Source organism: Nelusetta ayraudi, unplaced genomic scaffold, assembly GCF_046127955.1.
Source record: "Nelusetta ayraudi isolate G7.1 ecotype Tasmania unplaced genomic scaffold, CSIRO-AGI_Nayr_v1 ptg000018l, whole genome shotgun sequence".
Classification (NCBI taxonomy): domain Eukaryota; kingdom Metazoa; phylum Chordata; class Actinopteri; order Tetraodontiformes; family Monacanthidae; genus Nelusetta; species Nelusetta ayraudi.
In genome coordinates this window covers 1,374,652-1,390,000 of record NW_027466068.1, presented here as the reverse complement: position 1 = coordinate 1,390,000, position 15,349 = coordinate 1,374,652, and the positions used below count along the sequence as shown (strand labels likewise).

The 15,349-nt window shown below is 50.2% G+C and overlaps 2 protein-coding genes across 4 annotated transcripts in view; both read right to left on the bottom strand.

Annotated features, from left to right (window-relative positions):
* The window catches only part of LOC142887799 (uncharacterized), a 6,361-nt gene extending 1,179 nt beyond the window's left edge, over window positions 1-5,182 (bottom strand). Inside the window, exons 1-9 of one of the 2 annotated variants that reach the window (XM_076025658.1) lie at window positions 5,028-5,182; window positions 3,296-3,446; window positions 3,077-3,205; window positions 2,872-2,983; window positions 2,691-2,788; window positions 2,516-2,605; window positions 1,775-1,806; window positions 1,494-1,685; window positions 1-34 (exon numbers count right to left, since the gene is read on the bottom strand). The exon at window positions 1-34 is cut by the window's left edge and continues 3 nt beyond it. In XM_076025658.1, coding sequence (XP_075881773.1) covers window positions 1-34; window positions 1,494-1,685; window positions 1,775-1,806; window positions 2,516-2,605; window positions 2,691-2,788; window positions 2,872-2,983; window positions 3,077-3,205; window positions 3,296-3,446; window positions 5,028-5,051 — 862 coding nt within the window. In that variant the 5' untranslated portion in view covers window positions 5,052-5,182. The remainder of the gene's footprint in view (window positions 35-1,493; window positions 1,686-1,774; window positions 1,807-2,515; window positions 2,606-2,690; window positions 2,789-2,871; window positions 2,984-3,076; window positions 3,206-3,295; window positions 3,447-5,027) is intronic. The other variant, XM_076025659.1, reaches the window with a different exon arrangement.
* Window positions 5,183-7,220: 2,038 nt separating this feature from the next.
* Window positions 7,221-15,349, bottom strand: part of LOC142887798 (netrin receptor UNC5D-like) — a 29,074-nt gene continuing 20,945 nt past the window's right edge. The window contains exons 13-17 of one of the 2 annotated variants that reach the window (XM_076025656.1): window positions 11,815-12,042; window positions 10,400-10,549; window positions 9,771-9,938; window positions 9,481-9,674; window positions 7,221-8,549 (exon numbers count right to left, since the gene is read on the bottom strand). In XM_076025656.1, coding sequence (XP_075881771.1) covers window positions 8,276-8,549; window positions 9,481-9,674; window positions 9,771-9,938; window positions 10,400-10,549; window positions 11,815-12,042 — 1,014 coding nt within the window. In that variant the 3' untranslated portion in view covers window positions 7,221-8,275. The remainder of the gene's footprint in view (window positions 8,550-9,480; window positions 9,675-9,770; window positions 9,939-10,399; window positions 10,550-11,814; window positions 12,043-15,349) is intronic. The other variant, XM_076025657.1, reaches the window with a different exon arrangement.

Genomic DNA, 15,349 nt, shown 5'->3' with positions numbered 1-15,349 from the left:
TGACGGCCACCAGGAGGGGGAACGGCTCCTCCTCCTGCAACACACACATCAATAATTAATCATCTCAAGGTGCAAAACAGCTCCATAAAGTTTTCGTCAAAACAAAAAGTCATTTCTGGAAGGCACAATTCAGGTCGTGCTGAGAGGGGGCGGGGTTAATGTTTGCCAAGAAGTGACTCATCACCTCAGCGATGACGCCACAGATTAAAGTTCAGCTGAGTTCAGTAAGTTTTTCAATGTGAATTTGGATTTTGCATGTGTGCAATATTAAGATATATATATATATACACTAGAGCTGTCAGTCGATAAAAAAAAATTATCCGATTAATCGCATGGTTTTCCATAGTTAACAAATTAATCGCATATTTTTTTATCTGCTCTAAATCTACCGTAAACTGATATTTTTCCATTTTTTTTAATAATCATATCAACATGGGCGTAGGCAAATACTTGCTTTCTGCAAATGCAGCATGTTTATTCGTGTTGGAGCAATGACAAGTACTACTAACGAAACAAAAGACGCACAGGGTAAAAAAAATAATTATAAACTCAAGCCCAACAAAGATAACAGATGGGCATAACTGTAACATTACATAGTAATGATTACTAGTACTACCAAAATTTGTGTATTTTACTTTTCAACTCGAACTTGAACCATTCATCCCCTTTTTTCAGCAGCCATTAACACAAAAGGATGACCCTCTCTCTCGCACTCTGATACAATGTACTGACAAATATAACATGCAAATATGATCGAATTTGTCATTCAGTTTTTATTTTGAAAATTCACCGGATTTTCTCGTTTTTTTTTTGAGCGACTTCCTGTACTATTGACGAGGATCGTTCGCGTCTAGTGTGAACCACCACATTGATTAACGTGGGCGCCGAATGGAAGCGGGCGGCGCTTCGCTTCCACGTCCAGTGAACTGACGTTAAATGCATGGCGCGATCCGCGAGGGGAGCCGCGCCTGTTCGCGTCTGGTGTGAACTACTACATTGATTAACATGGGCGCCGAATGGAAGCGCTCGTTACAGTAAATGCATATCACTTTGGCAGGGTTTTGAAGTGGAACTTTCCATTTACAATTGACGCCTTATCCATGTTAGTCCTTCCTAGTGCTCATCTACGCTCAGTGTCGGTTTCTTTTTTTGTTGTGTTTACAAGCCGGCTGCAAGCGTGTGACTGTGTGCTGTGAGTCAATTCATTTCCCGTTTCCAGAACCTACGGAGCGGCAAAAGGTTCAAAAAGCACCGTGTGCGTTAATCGCGCAATAAAAAAAATTGTTGGCGATAAAGCGGCGTTGCGTTAACGCCCCACACACACACACACACACACACACACACACACACACACACACACACACACACACACACACACACACACACACACACACACACACACTGTCTGGCAGCAGGATGTTAGCAGAAGCTGCTCCTCGCTGCCAATCAGCAGGCGAGTCACGCACAAGCGAGTGTTAGCGTAGGGCTCTCACCCTGGTGGTGGGCGGCGGCAGTGTCAGCGGGCTGGTGCCGCGGGGCGGGGCGGGGAAGGCGAAGCTGACCAGGCTGTACTGGGAGTTACTGGCAGAGCTGCCCAGGCTTTCACACAGGGTTTTGTGGTCTTCGGTTGTGCTGCGAGCGCCGGGTTTGGACCTCACCAGCAGGGGGCGGTGCCTGGGGGCCGGCTGAGCGAGAAGAGACGGAGGGTGGGCGGGGTTAGACACACACGCAGCGAATCACGAGGCGGCAGCAGGTGTTTCTCATCACAACTCACCTGTTGATCAGCAGTCAGGCTCCGCCCAGAACCTGAGGAGGACACACACACAAACGTGAGTGGATGCTGGGTGGTAGTCGGAGGCATCCGATTGGCTGCGACAGTTTTTCTGTCTAAAATTTCCACAAAGTACCACTGCGATTTGCAGCTGTTTCCATTGAATGGTGTGAAGATCAATGCTTCCATTCAATGTTCTTCTATTGAGTCATCTTGATGACTTGTCAAAAAATATTCCCCCTCCTCCTCCGTCCAATCACAACGCACCATTTTCACTGGTCAGTGAAGTGGTCACGTGAGCCCGCACGTAGTCTATATTATGTGTAGTGTCTATATATAGTACTAATACAGAGCGTGTGCATAACACCTGCAGTGCCGAGGTATAACATGTAAAACACGCTATGCATGCAGTGCTGTCATATAATCGCAGTGGTGGATCATGTCTAATAGCTGCGTATCTTAATATCTTCTGTTAATACGTGTTGATGAAGACTGCAGTGAAATGCAGATGAAATGTGAATGAACACGGGAAGCTTTCACACGGAGCAGCATCACAGGTGAGCTGAGGTCACATGACCGTCCTGCCCCAGCAGGTTTCCTCAGGTGCGCCGCCTCGCCCCGACTGACGCACTACACACAAGCATGCTTACGCAACACATCAGCCACTCTGAGGAGTTAAGAGCTGAAAGATCCTCAGCTGAGCCGCCGTCCTTCAGAAGCAATAAGCAGTCAGACTCCGCCCACCTGTCTTCCTGCAGAACCACCAGACACTGGCGGCGACGATCAACAGCAACGCGGCGGCGGGGATCACGAAGGCGATGATCACGTTGGTGCCTTCAGGTAAAAAAACACAACAATAAACCACCAAAGAACTGCAGAGGCTGAGGAGTGACTCCGCCCCTGCCAGCAGAGGAGATACCTGTGGAGGGCGAGTCGGTCTTGGGGGGCAGGACCTTCTTGCAATCGCTGTTGGACGTGGGCGTGCAGTTCCTCACCAGCTCCTCGTCCTCTCCACAGCTTGGGGGGGGCAGACGGAGAGGTCAGCTGCCTTTCCAACAAAAGCTACGGGAAATATGACTCCGCCCCCCGCTGCCGCTCACCTGGAGCACTTCCTGCACACCTCGCATGGCTCCTCAGGGGAGCAGAAACTGCCGGCCTTGCACTCGCACTTGGTGTCGTGACCGGGAACGCAGGCCACCACGGCATACTGGTCTGAGGAGGGAGGAGGAGACAAACACCTGGTCAGAGGTCAAAGTTCACCCCTCTCCATCAGCTCCACTGGCACAGCAGGGAGACGAGGTTCACCTGAGCGACACTGCGTGCACCTGAAGCACTGCTTCAGGCCGTTGCTGTGCTCCATGAAGGTCCCATATTCACACTCCTGGCAGCCTCCCATGCTGCCCTCTGCAGTGCAGGCCGAGGTCACACGCTGACCTGAAGCACACACACACACACACACACACACACACACACACACACATGAGCAGACCTGAAACACCAGTGACTGAGCTTCCTTCTACTCACCTGGTGGGCAGTTCATGCAGCAGATGTTTCCATCAAGGTACTGTGACTCCTCCCTGCAGTGGTGATTGTCTCGTAGAGCCCCGGCCACCACTGCCACTGGCAGTGAGGTGGCCGCCGGGGTTCTGGTGAGACAGACGATGAAGAACAACACCTGCAACAGACAGGAACACAGACAGTGATGGCTTTAAAAACTTCCAATGGCCACGGGATTGGAGTCAGAGACGCTTCAAGCAGTCAGACAGACGCAACACACAGTTATGGCCAAAATGGCACTGCAATGAACTGGAGACAATGTGTTTTTTTGGAATGACAGCCACTGTTACACAATGACAGCCCCTCCCCTCTTCCACAGCCTGGCTAGTTCCCATCCAAGCCAGGCTAACTGTCCTCAAGCCAGGCTAACTACCCCTGTAGCCAGGCTAACTCCCTACAAGCCAGGCTAACTCCCTACAAGCCAGGCTAACTGCCCCCAAGCCAGGCTAACTCCCTACAAACCAGGCTAACTGCCCCCAAGCCAGGCTAACTCCCTACAAACCAGGCTAACTGCACCTGTAGCCAGGCTAACTCCCTACAAGCCTGGCTAACTGCCCCCAAGCCAGGCTAACTGCCCCCAAGCCTGGCTAACTGCCCCCAAGCCTAGCTAACTGCCCCCAAGCCAGGCTAACTCCCTACAAACCAGGCTAACTGCACCTGTAGCCAGGCTAACTCCCTACAAGTTTGGAAAACATGAGTCACTTCCTCCACAACTTTGCCAGTGAGTGGGCAGACTTTTCAGGTGACGCAACAATTTACTGGCACGTCGCCACCAAAGGCTGAAGAAGAATGTAGCAAGCTAATAAACACGGTTGGTGTGTGTGTGTGTGTGAGAGAGAGAGACAGTGTGTGTGTGTGTGTGTGTGTGTGTGTGTGTGTGTGTGTGTGTGTGTGTGTGTGTGTGTGTGTGTGTGTTCAGGCGGGGGGAATTCCTCTGCTAAGCAAACACAACCTGCTGAATCTTTGCCCTGTGACTTGACGAGTCAAATCAGAGCCGTGTCCATATAAAGTCAACACCTGCACAGGTAGCAGAGACAGCACCAAAGAAGGTCATGGGGTCCCTCCCCCGCCCCTCGCGCTTCCTCAGTCACCCGACATCTCGGGTGATCGGCTGTGTATGTTGGTCAGGCCCCCTGCTGACGTCACTTGGGGGATCGGGGGTTGCGGCGAAAACTTATCACGTGAATCAAGAAATGGCCGCCACGACACCCGTCATCATTGCAACGCCGATCTCGTGGCCTGTGTCTGACCGGTGGAGGTGGCGGCACTTTGCCGGCGTCGGAGCGCCAAATCTCGGCCGACACTTGACAAGGGAGGAGGGGGGGTTGCGGCACGCGACTCAACTTTACGCCTGAGAACTTTCTCGAGTCCGGGTGTGGAATTTGACACCTGCCGCTACTTTTCCCTCGACACACTCGCGGTGGGGTTTTTTGGGGGGTTGTTTGTTTGTTTTTGTTTTTTTTCCCGCGGACGAGCGACCGGATTCGGTCGCGGACTTCGGTTGCGGTCGCAGTCAACATGACAGACATGTCCGGACACAGACCGGCAGAGCCGGGGAGTCCCAACACTGACCAAACGTCCAACCCACCTCACCAGACACCGAACCGAACTGTCCGCACCACCTGACCAACAACAACAACAACAACAACAACACCACACAAACTTTTCTCTCTCTCTCGTGACTTTCGGGGCGACTCACCAGGCCGCAGCGCGACAGGCTCATGCTGCCTCGCGCACTTTATTTAGACTCCAATTCCGGTGTGTCCTCGCGCTCCCTCCACCTCCTGCTGCTCCCTGCTGCCGACTGACTGGAGACGGCGGTTCCTACTGTACTTCTAGTGTGTGTGCATGTGTGTTTCTACTCTGACGTAGTGGGGGGCGGGGCCGTTATGTGCCGCCACCTGTAGATGGTCCAATGGGAGGGCTAAAACACGATTGGGAAAATTGCGGGCTCCTCCTCATTGCCAACAAGTTTCTAGAAACATCTTCAGGCCGTGGGTGCGTTTTACACCGGGCTGGCAGTATGGCAGTTATCCCAGTGACTTGTTGTCTCTCTGAGTAGTTTCTGAAGGCTAGGAAATCCCCACAAGAGTACAAGCATGTTCAAGGCATGCGCGAGCTATGTCCCGGGAGCCCGGATTATTATTATTATTATTATTATTATTATTATTATTATTATTATTATTATTATTATTATCTATAAAATTTCGAAACAACATCGTCAGTTGTTCCGTAAAAAATACATTAATTTCCACATTTGTACGGTTCGTGAGCGCGAACGTCTGTCAGTGACGGTCTCCACACTGACACAACTGTGCATGCTCTATTATCCCATCAATGCGGAAGTCAAAAAGTTTTTTGGAGCCATGCGCTGGGTGAGCAACTTCATTGAAATGAATGGGACGCCATCTTGGTTTTAATGTATGAAGGTTCAAGATTCAAGATTCCAAAACTTTATTGGTCACAAGCTCGTATGATGTGCAGTAAAATGTAAGATTGACAATGTTTCCCAGAGATTGTGCAAACAGCAAAGAAACTCTGTGTGTGTGTGTGTGTGTGTGTGTGTGTGTGTGTGTCACTAGTATCAATATCAATATCAACATGTTTTTTGACTAGTATCCAAAAATATGTGGAGTGTTTCAGAAATTCACTGACTGAGAAAATGAAATCCATCAATATTACAGGAACTGAAGTATTTTTTTGTCTTGAACTAATAATAAATAAGTTGTAAACAAAGCACTTAGCCCTGTGTTTGTAGACTCCTGCCAGAATAGCGCCGCTAGGTCGGACAGTGGCCGTCTCGTTGAGGAAAGTACAACTTTGAGTTAGAGACCAACACACACATTGTGGATGGAAAGTCCATTTTCAAAGCCTGATTCATCCAATGATTAAAAACTGCAACAACAAAATAGGTTTTGAATCCGATTCATCAGAAAGTGAGTTCAAACCAGATTCAGTGTCAGTGAAGGTTCACCATGCTGGACTGGAGGACACCGTCGAGTCTCTGCGGATTGCATCCAGAGAGAGACTGTGTGTGTGTGTGTGTGTGTGTGTGTGTGTGTGTGTGTGTGTGTGTGTGTGTGTGTGTGTGTGTAGGACTTTGTGAATGCAGTGCTTCCTCCTGATTGGCTACCTGAAGACTCCAGACACCGCAGCAGCTCCGCCTCCGTCTGCCGTTTAGTGTCAGCTGTCTGCAGCATGCAGATATGCAGCCACAGGGGGTTGTGAGGTCACAGATGTGTGTATGTGTGTGTGTGTGTGTGTGTGTGTGTGTGTGTGTAATGATAAGTATGAGATGGCAGGGAAAAAAAGAGTCTTTCCTGTGTGCGAACATTAATGAGAATATTTTGCATTTAGCAAAGACTTGGACTCCAAAAACTCTTTTTAGCTGTACATTTATTTCTCAAAAAAAGGCTGCATATACACTGCAATTTTTTTTAATGTACAGAAAAACATCCAAAGTCTCCACAATTCAAGTGACCTTTTATCACTTTATCTCTACACCCCCCTCTCCCGTCTGCACTTTTAACAACATTCATCGTTTTACAGCAGAGTCAGACAAGGCACGAGGAGAATGGTGGATGTGGTGGTGGCGGTGGTGGAGGCGCTGTGAAGCCAGGAGAGCCAGAGGAACGGTTACCAGTCAGTGTGTGTGTTTGCGTGTGTGTGACAGCGGAGCAAAAGAGGCCTCAGTGAAAAACACGCAACTCATTCTTAATGTCTCAAAATAAAATAAAATAAAACTAAAAAAAAAAAAACAACAGCCAAAAAGGCACCAAAGAATCAGAAAAAAAAGCCAATTTCCTGCTTTTCTGGCTGGCGGCCGTGTAAAGAATGGAGAGAATTAAAAAGAAGGAGAGAAAAGAAGGAAATCTGTGTTGTCGGGGTTCAGGGGTGAAGAATGATTGCAGCAGAAAGGAGGAGGAGGGGGAAGAGGAGTTGTTCCTGTTGGTCAGCAGCACCAGCCAATAGGAATCCTCACTCGGCTCAGTCACATGATGTTCCGCTGCCTCACAGTTGTAGGCAGTGAGAGGAAGTTTTTAATACAATTATGTGTTTATTTATATGATACATTCAGCAGCTTTTATAATTCTCATGATCTTTTAAAACCTTTTCAGTAAGTGCATCTCATGTTGTGCCAGGTGGCCGCTGCATTTATTCAAACTGATCCAAATCCATCAAATTCAATTCAATTCAATTCAATCTATAACTTATTTAATCTCCATCTATGCGACTCATTCTAACAGCATAACCAGAGTTTGTTTTAGTTGACTGAGAGTGAAAGTGTGCCATAGTTCCTCCATCAGTTGTTCCTTCCAGTCATCAGCCTGCTGCTGCTGCTGCCGCTGCTGCTGCTGCTGCTGCTGCTGCCATTGGGAGCAGCAGTTTGGATGTGTTGTGCTCTGATATGAGGCGTATGCGGCGGCTGTTGGCGGCAGGGAGTGGATGATAAGACGGCTGAAGCTGCTGCGACAGGAAGTGATGTGTCACAGCTTCCTGCCCCCCCTCACCCCCCAGCCGAGACACTGCAACGGCCACTTTCTATCTCTTGCTGCAGTGAACAAATGACATTTAAATTTCATTTCATAGCAACCAGAACAGGTTTGTGTGTGTGTGTGTGTGTGTGTGTGTTCGGAAGCAGCTCAGTTCATGTGTTTTGCTTCCAGGCTGAAGGGAGTCAACAGCGTATTGTCCACACACACACACACACACACACACACACACACACACAGGGGTCGACCAACACGTCACAGATTTACAGTCACTCCTGCACTTCCAGGTTCTGCAGACAGGGGGCATCAGCAGCAGTCGCTGCTCCCTGCTGTGATTGGCCGAATTGTCAACGGTCGTCTCCGGGCAGAACAGCTCGCTGACCCTCCAGAGCTCCGCCGCCGTGCCGTCGACTGTCACAGCTTTCACGCCTCAGCTGTTTGGCGCCGCCGCTGCTCAGCCGTCGTACTCGGGCGCCGACTCCTCCTCCTCCATCCGATTGGCCGGAGCGTCGGCTCGCGTGTGGTCCTGGGGGTCCCACTCGGGCTGCTGGCGGTGGCCCTCAGGTGTCCCTCTGGGCTGGATCTTGCCGATCTCCTCCAAGGCGCTGGCCAGAGAGTCCAGGTGGTGGGTGGAATCGTGGTGGTGGGCGGAGTCGTGGTGGCGAGCCTCCCACAGGCTGAGGATGAGCGCCGAGGGACTCGGCTGCTTGGCGAAGTAGCCCAGGTTCCTGAGGGGGAGGAGCCAAGGAGACCGGGTCAACGAGCAACCATTGAGGTGGCCTGATGACAACTCTCCTCTTTTGGAGGTTCTTCTTCTCTTCTGCTATCATGGAGGAGGAGCTTGAGTGTAGTACTGCAACCGGCCTCCAGGGGGAGGGATGGAAGTTACTTTCTAGGTCAAGCATGGTGCAAACTACGGCCCGGGGGCCATATGCCCGTTCAGCTTTTTAATCCGGCCCTCTGAACTTGAAAAAATGATATTCATTCATTCATTTTCCATACCCGCTTAGTCCCGAGCTCAGGGTCACAGGGGTCTGCTGGAGCCTATCCCAGCTGTCTTAGGGCGAAGGCAGGGTGACACCCTGGACAAGTCGCCAGTTCATCGCAGGGCCACATAGAAACAGACAACCATTCACACTCACATGCACACCTACGGACAATTTAGAGTCTTCAATTGACCTCACATGCATGTTTTTGGAGTGTGGGAGGAAGCCGGAGAACCCGGAGAGAACCCACGCAGACACAGGAAGAACATGCAAACTCCACACAGAAAGGTCCCAGGTCCGGGCCCCGGACCTGGGCCCCCGACCTTCTTGCTGTGAGGCGGCAGCGCTAACCACTGCGCCACCGTGTCGCCCCTAAAAATGATATTAATAGTCTGAAACATTTTAGTTAAAAGAGTGTGATATACCAAAGGTCAAAGGTTTGTTTATCTATTCAGTCAGTTAGTGGTAGTTTTAATACAATCAACTCAGATACGTCTGAGCAGTGACTGTGGCATTTGTATCATTAACTGCCAGCAGGGGGCAGCACGTCACTGCCTCACCAGGAAGGGGAAACTGTGGCCTAGGGGTCACATCAGGGGAGTGTCAGAGCCACGAATGCTACAGCAGAAGGCGGAGCCAAGGCAGGAAGTGACATCACGGGTGTCTGGCTCACCGGTCCAGGTGCAGCATGCGGGCCAGCAGCTGCCAGTCCTCGGCCGTGTCGAAGGTGGCGCAGATCCTCTGGCGGATGGAGGGCGGGATCTTGAGGGCCGTGGCGCCTGTGTGTTGCTGCGCTGCCGCCGCCGCCGCTGCGGTGCAGCCGTCGACCTGCTGCTGCGCCAGGAAGGGCAGCGACTCCTTCCTGGTCTGCAGCCAAAGACAAGCGACGGACAGTGGTGGTCGGTGTGAGGACAGAGGACGTGGCTAAAACCATCAAAACCGTCGCTCCAGGGAGACGCTCACCTCGGCCACGGCGGTGTAGACCTGCAGCATCTGTTCCTGACCTTTGACCTGTCGCACGCTGATCTTGCAGGAGAGCTGCGTGGCGGCGGCGGCGCCGCATCTCTCCAGGGTGAAGGCACAGTGCAGGGGCTGCTGGTTACTGCACCACACCTGGGAGAAGGGGAGCTCCTGGTGGTGGGGGGGGGGGAGGGGGGGCAAGGGTCACAGACTTGGCTTGGACATGACCTCCTGACCCCATATAAGGAACTGTGTTTCCATGACAGTTTTTCGCAAAATAAAAGCGATATCTCCTCCTACAATGATAAACACGATATGGGAAATGTAAAGAAGGAGCAGCCACCAGGGGGCTCCACCTCCTTGAACAGATGCTCGTCATCTCAGGCCACTACAGTGGTGGTGACAGCAGGAGGCGCTCTTCTCTGGAGCAGATGCTGGAATGTGGACCAGTTCCGTTTGATGTATCATTAATTAGCAGCAGCACGTCCTTGACCTCAGCTCGCCCTCGCCACTGCAGGGTGGGCGGGGCTCCCGAGGACGGCCTGCTGACGGCTCAACCCCCGCCGCTTTGATGGGGGGCGGTGAATCCTCCTGCTGCAGGCGGTCCTGAGGGACCTTCAGGAAGTGCTTACCTGACATGTGGTGAAGGGTTTGATGCTCCACAGGAAGTGCGGCAGGTCCTGGATGGACACCTGCAGGCTGAAGGCATTCGCTCGGAAAGGCAACGTCTTTGGCTCCTCGAGGAGCCGGCCCCCCCTGCTGGTCTCCGCTGATACTACAGCCTGTGAGAGAGAGAGAGGGAGAGAGAGAGAGAGAGAGAGAGTGAGGGAGAGGAAGAGAGGGAGACAGAGAGAGAGAGAGAGGAAGAGAGAGAGAGAGAGATAGAGAGAGAGGAAGAGAGAGAGGGAGCGAGAGGTAGAGAGAGGGATGGTGAGAGGGGAGGGTAAGAGAGAGAGAGGGAGGGGGAGAGAGGAAGAGAGAGAGGAAGACAGGAAGTGAGAGAGAGGAAGAGAGAGGGAGGGGTAGAAGATAGAGAGAGGGAGGGAGGAAGAGAGAGAGGGAGAGGTAGAAGATAGAGGGAGAGAGGGAGGGAGGAAGAGAGAGAGGGAGAGAGAGGTAGAGAGAGGAAGAGAGAGAGATGGTGAGAGGGGAGGGGAAGAGAGAGAGGGAGAGAGAGAGGGAGGGAGGGGGAGAAGATAAGGGAGAGAGAGAGAGGGAGAGAGAGGGAGGGAGGAAGAGAGGGAGAGAGGGAGAGGAAGAGAGAGAGAGGGAGGAAGAGAGAGAGGAAGAGAGAGAGGGAGCGAGAGGTAGAGAGAGGGATGGTGAGAGGGGAGGGTAAGAGAGAGAGAGGGAGGGGGAGAGAGGAAGAGAGAGAGGAAGAGAGGAAGTGAGAGAGAGGAAGAGAGAGGGAGGGGTAGAAGATAGAGAGAGGGAGGGAGGAAGAGAGAGAGGGAGAGGTAGAAGATAGAGGGAGAGAGAGGAAGAGGGAGGGAGGGAGGAAGAGAGAGAGAGGGAGAGGTAGAAGATAGAGGGAGAGAGGGAGGGAGGAAGAGAGAGAGGGAGAGAGAGGTAGAGAGAGGAAGAGAGAGAGATGGTGAGAGGGGAGGGGAAGAGAGAGAGGGAGAGAGAGAGGGAGGGAGGAGGAGAGAGGAAGAGAGAGAGAGAGGAAGAGAGGAAGTGAGAGAGGAAGAGAGGGAGAGAGAGGGAGGGAGACAGAGAGGGGTAGAGAGAGGGAGAGAGAGGGAGGGAGAGAGAGAGGGAGGGAGACAGAGAGAGAGGGAGAGAGAGGGAGGGAGACAGAGAGAGGGAGAGAGAGAGAGAGAATCACTAATGACTATTAGTCGATGCACGCTCTCGGTGTGTGTGTGTTTTGGAAATTCTAAATACAAACTAACGTGTAGTTGATCAGTTTGTTTTATTCAAAATATTTGTAGTTTGACTTTAGTTTAGTTTCATCCCGTTCGAATCCAAGGTTGGGTCCAGTGTGGAGGTCAGGGTGGGGAATGTGGGCGGGGTCAAGTGCTGCATTGGGGCGGCACCTGCTCACCTGGAAGGCGTGCGGTGTGTCGTCCACGCAGTACACCCGCAGGCTGTAGAGGGCGCCGTCCGACTCTGCACTGCCAAACGCCAACAGCCTCAGCCTCTTGCCGGCGGCCTGCGTCAGAGGCTCGCCCACCAGGGCGTAGGAGCCCGGCCGGTCCAGCAGCAGGTGGCAGGTGCTGGAGTCCATCAGGCAGTAGCAGGACATGGACTCCTCCTCCACAGACATCACCTCCTACAGGAGGCAGGAGGAGCCGCAACATTAGCATGTCCAGGACACAAATGCCCAACAGGAACCACTTCCTGTTCACTTCCTGTTCAAACCTCAGTGACCCCACACCACCCTCTAGTGACACAAACACCACGACAGCAGCACTCAAGAAACAAAACAAATTTTTTATTTGTGACAGCAGCAGTGAGTTACAGTCACACAAATGTCCTGTGCTTGCTTTGGGTTTGTCGAAGCGCGACTACAGCTGGCGTCCCAGTCGTTGCAATGTGGACACCACTCCTCCAGGTGGCGACATCCTGCAGCGCCTGGCCAGTGGACGGATCCAGCTTCCGTGGAGACTCGCGACGGTTTCTTTGCTTCCCATAGCCGGGAAGGCTTTGGAATGGCTTCAGGGGTGGAGCGCTGCCACCCACAGGCCAAGTTGTGTTTTTGCGGAAAGGTCAGAAGAGGAATCTTCCATCTTCTCTTGTTTTTTGTCTTCTTTTTTTCTCCGTTTTTGGGATTCTTCCTCCTGTTACGGGGCTCATTTTCTTCTTTTTGTTGCTTCCTTTTATTTTTTCTTGTTGGTTCTTAGGCAGGGGGTTGGGGGAACACGGGTGGGCCGGTCTTTGTTGCCATCAGGTGATCAGGTTGCTGAGACACTACTCCTGCTTCTCCTTCTCGTCCTCCTTCTCCTCCTTCTCCTCCTCCTCAACCTCATGGTTCTCCTCCTGACCCTCCTTCTCCTCCTTCTCCTGGTCCTGGTCCTCCTCCTTCTTCCTCCCCTGCGTCTCGCGATGCGTCTGACTCTCCTCCTCCTCCCGAGGACTCTCCTCCTCCTCCTTCTCCTCCTCCTCCTACCGTATCTCTTCCTGGAGCTACTCCTTCGAGCCCTTGCCATCTTTCTCAGATTCCTTTACTTTCCTTTGTTGTCCTTTTCCTTCTCTCCTTCCTTCCTTCCTTCCTTCCTTCCTTCCTTTCCTTTTATTCACACTTGACCTCAGCCAAGTGTACTTTCCCTCAGCCTGCATTTCTTTATATTTGGTCCGGCCCCTTTGATCTTTGCTTTGATGTCCTGGCTGCACTTTGATGGACCCTTCATCTCCTCGTTCCTTTATGTGCTTTGTCTTTCATTTTTTGGGCGGTTTTCTTTTACGCAATATCTCAAAATGTTTTGCTCAAGAGTAGAAGGTAAAGGAATGCAGAGGTAGAATTTTAGACCAGACTGGACCTGACCGTCCCGTCAACAGTGGGCTTTTTGTTTGTCGAGTCCTCAGAGTTCTCAAAGTGTCGGCAGTTAATGCCCACTCGCACATCAATCCAATCTAATGTGCTTTTATGTGTTTTATTGCTTCTGTTTGTACAGATGAGAGTCCTTGAGAGTTTTGAAAGGTGCTTTTAAATAAAATGTATTCTTCTTCTTCTTCTTCTTATTATTATTATTATTATTATTATTATTATTATTGATAATAATAATAAAGTGATGCCTCAACATAAATTGGTGTAATTGGGAGTTTTTGGGGAGAAAGCCTTTAATCCTACAATATAATCTAATATGTACAAAGCTGTACGGATATCTTTTTTATTTTTGCTAAGAATATAAAGTAATGTAATACAGCGCATGCTACACACTCCGCTACAGTAGGTGGCAGTATGCACCTTAAAAGATACCCTTTTTTGTTTACAACCCCCCAAAAAAAAACATAAAAGGAAGGAGACCTCAACCAGTCAGCGGCAGAATAAAGTTTTTCTTTTGTTCAACAGATTTACAGATTTTTATTTTATTTTAAAAATTTGCGTTATTTAGCAATTAAAAAATATCTTTCCAACTCCAGCTCAATTATTTTTTTCAATGCAGGGGGAAGGCATTGGCCAATAATTGGCCTATCGGGGCCAACAATGCTCATTAAGCTGCAGGGGGCGCAACCAGCAGACCTGAGCCCCACGGCCGGCTACATACAGGAAGTACCCGAACAATTAGAATATCACGTAAAAGTTGTTTTATTTTGGCAATTTAACATAAAAGCTCACAGCAAGAAGGTTGTGGGTTCGATTCTGGGCCTGGGATCTTTCTGTGTGGAGTTTGCATGTTCTCCCTGTGTCTGCTGGGTTCTCTCCAGGTTCTCCGGCTTCCTCCCACACTCCAAAAACATGCATGTGAGGTCAATTGAACACTCTAAATTGTCCCTAGGTGTGCATGTGAGTGTGAATGGTTGTTTGTCTCTATGTGGCCCTGCAATGAACTGGCGACTTGTCCAGGGTGTCACCCTGCCTTCACCCTATGACAGCTGGGAGAGGCTCCAGCAGACCCCCAGGACCCTGAATTGCAATAAGCGGGTATAGAAGATGAATGAATGAATGAATGAATGAATGAATTTAACACAAAAGATGAAAGCAACACATTTTATTGATCCATTCCACGCAAACTGACATCTCAAGCAGTTCCTTGTTGTAATTTTGCTGATTAAGATTTTCAGCTTATTAAAACCACAAAAAACCACAAACTCTGAAAATTATTATAAAATGTGAGTTTTTTTTTAAGCTGCAAGACCTGATCAGCAAAATCCAAAGAAATAAAAATTTGAAATATATTGATTTTCATATTATTCCTTTATATAATATGTCACATTCACCTTTTAAGTTGAATTGCAGAAATACTGCAACCTCTTCAGGATATTCTAATGTTCTGGGTAGTTCCTGTATACAAAGAGCTCCTATTGAATATCTACAGGATAGAAGATTACATTGTAGGATTTAAGTGGATATTTATTTGTTATAAATGTAAAGTAAGGGCGACAGGGTGGCGCAGTGGTGAGCGCTGCAGCCTCACAGCAAGAAGGTCGTGGGTTTGATTCCAGGCCTGGGACCTCTCTGTGTGGAGTCTGCATGTCCTCCCTTGCTGTGTCGCAATTCAGGGTCTGCACCCTTCAAACCGAGTGTCCTCCCTTTGAAGGAAGCGTTCTTCGATGACCCGGCCTAGAAGGACGGACCAAACCCCGCCTCCCCGTAACCACACGGGACGGTCTAGCCTTCTGCGTACTTTCTGGTTGCGTCACCGTCATTCCCTCCTGCTGGCCAACCCCGGAAGTGACGTTTTCATAGCATCAAGCTAACCATTGGTTTGCCATCTAACGATGGCATTGGATGATCAAATAAGTAAAAACCCTACGTTAAAAACTGAATATTTGATGTGAAATGTAATACTTAAATTTATACGTTGTGTCTTTGCCAGTAGATGGCGCTAATTTCAGATGACTTCCCAGAATCCCAGGATGCTTTGCAGCAGCACACAAAGCATCCTGGGATACAGAAGGAGGTGAAGGATAGTAGC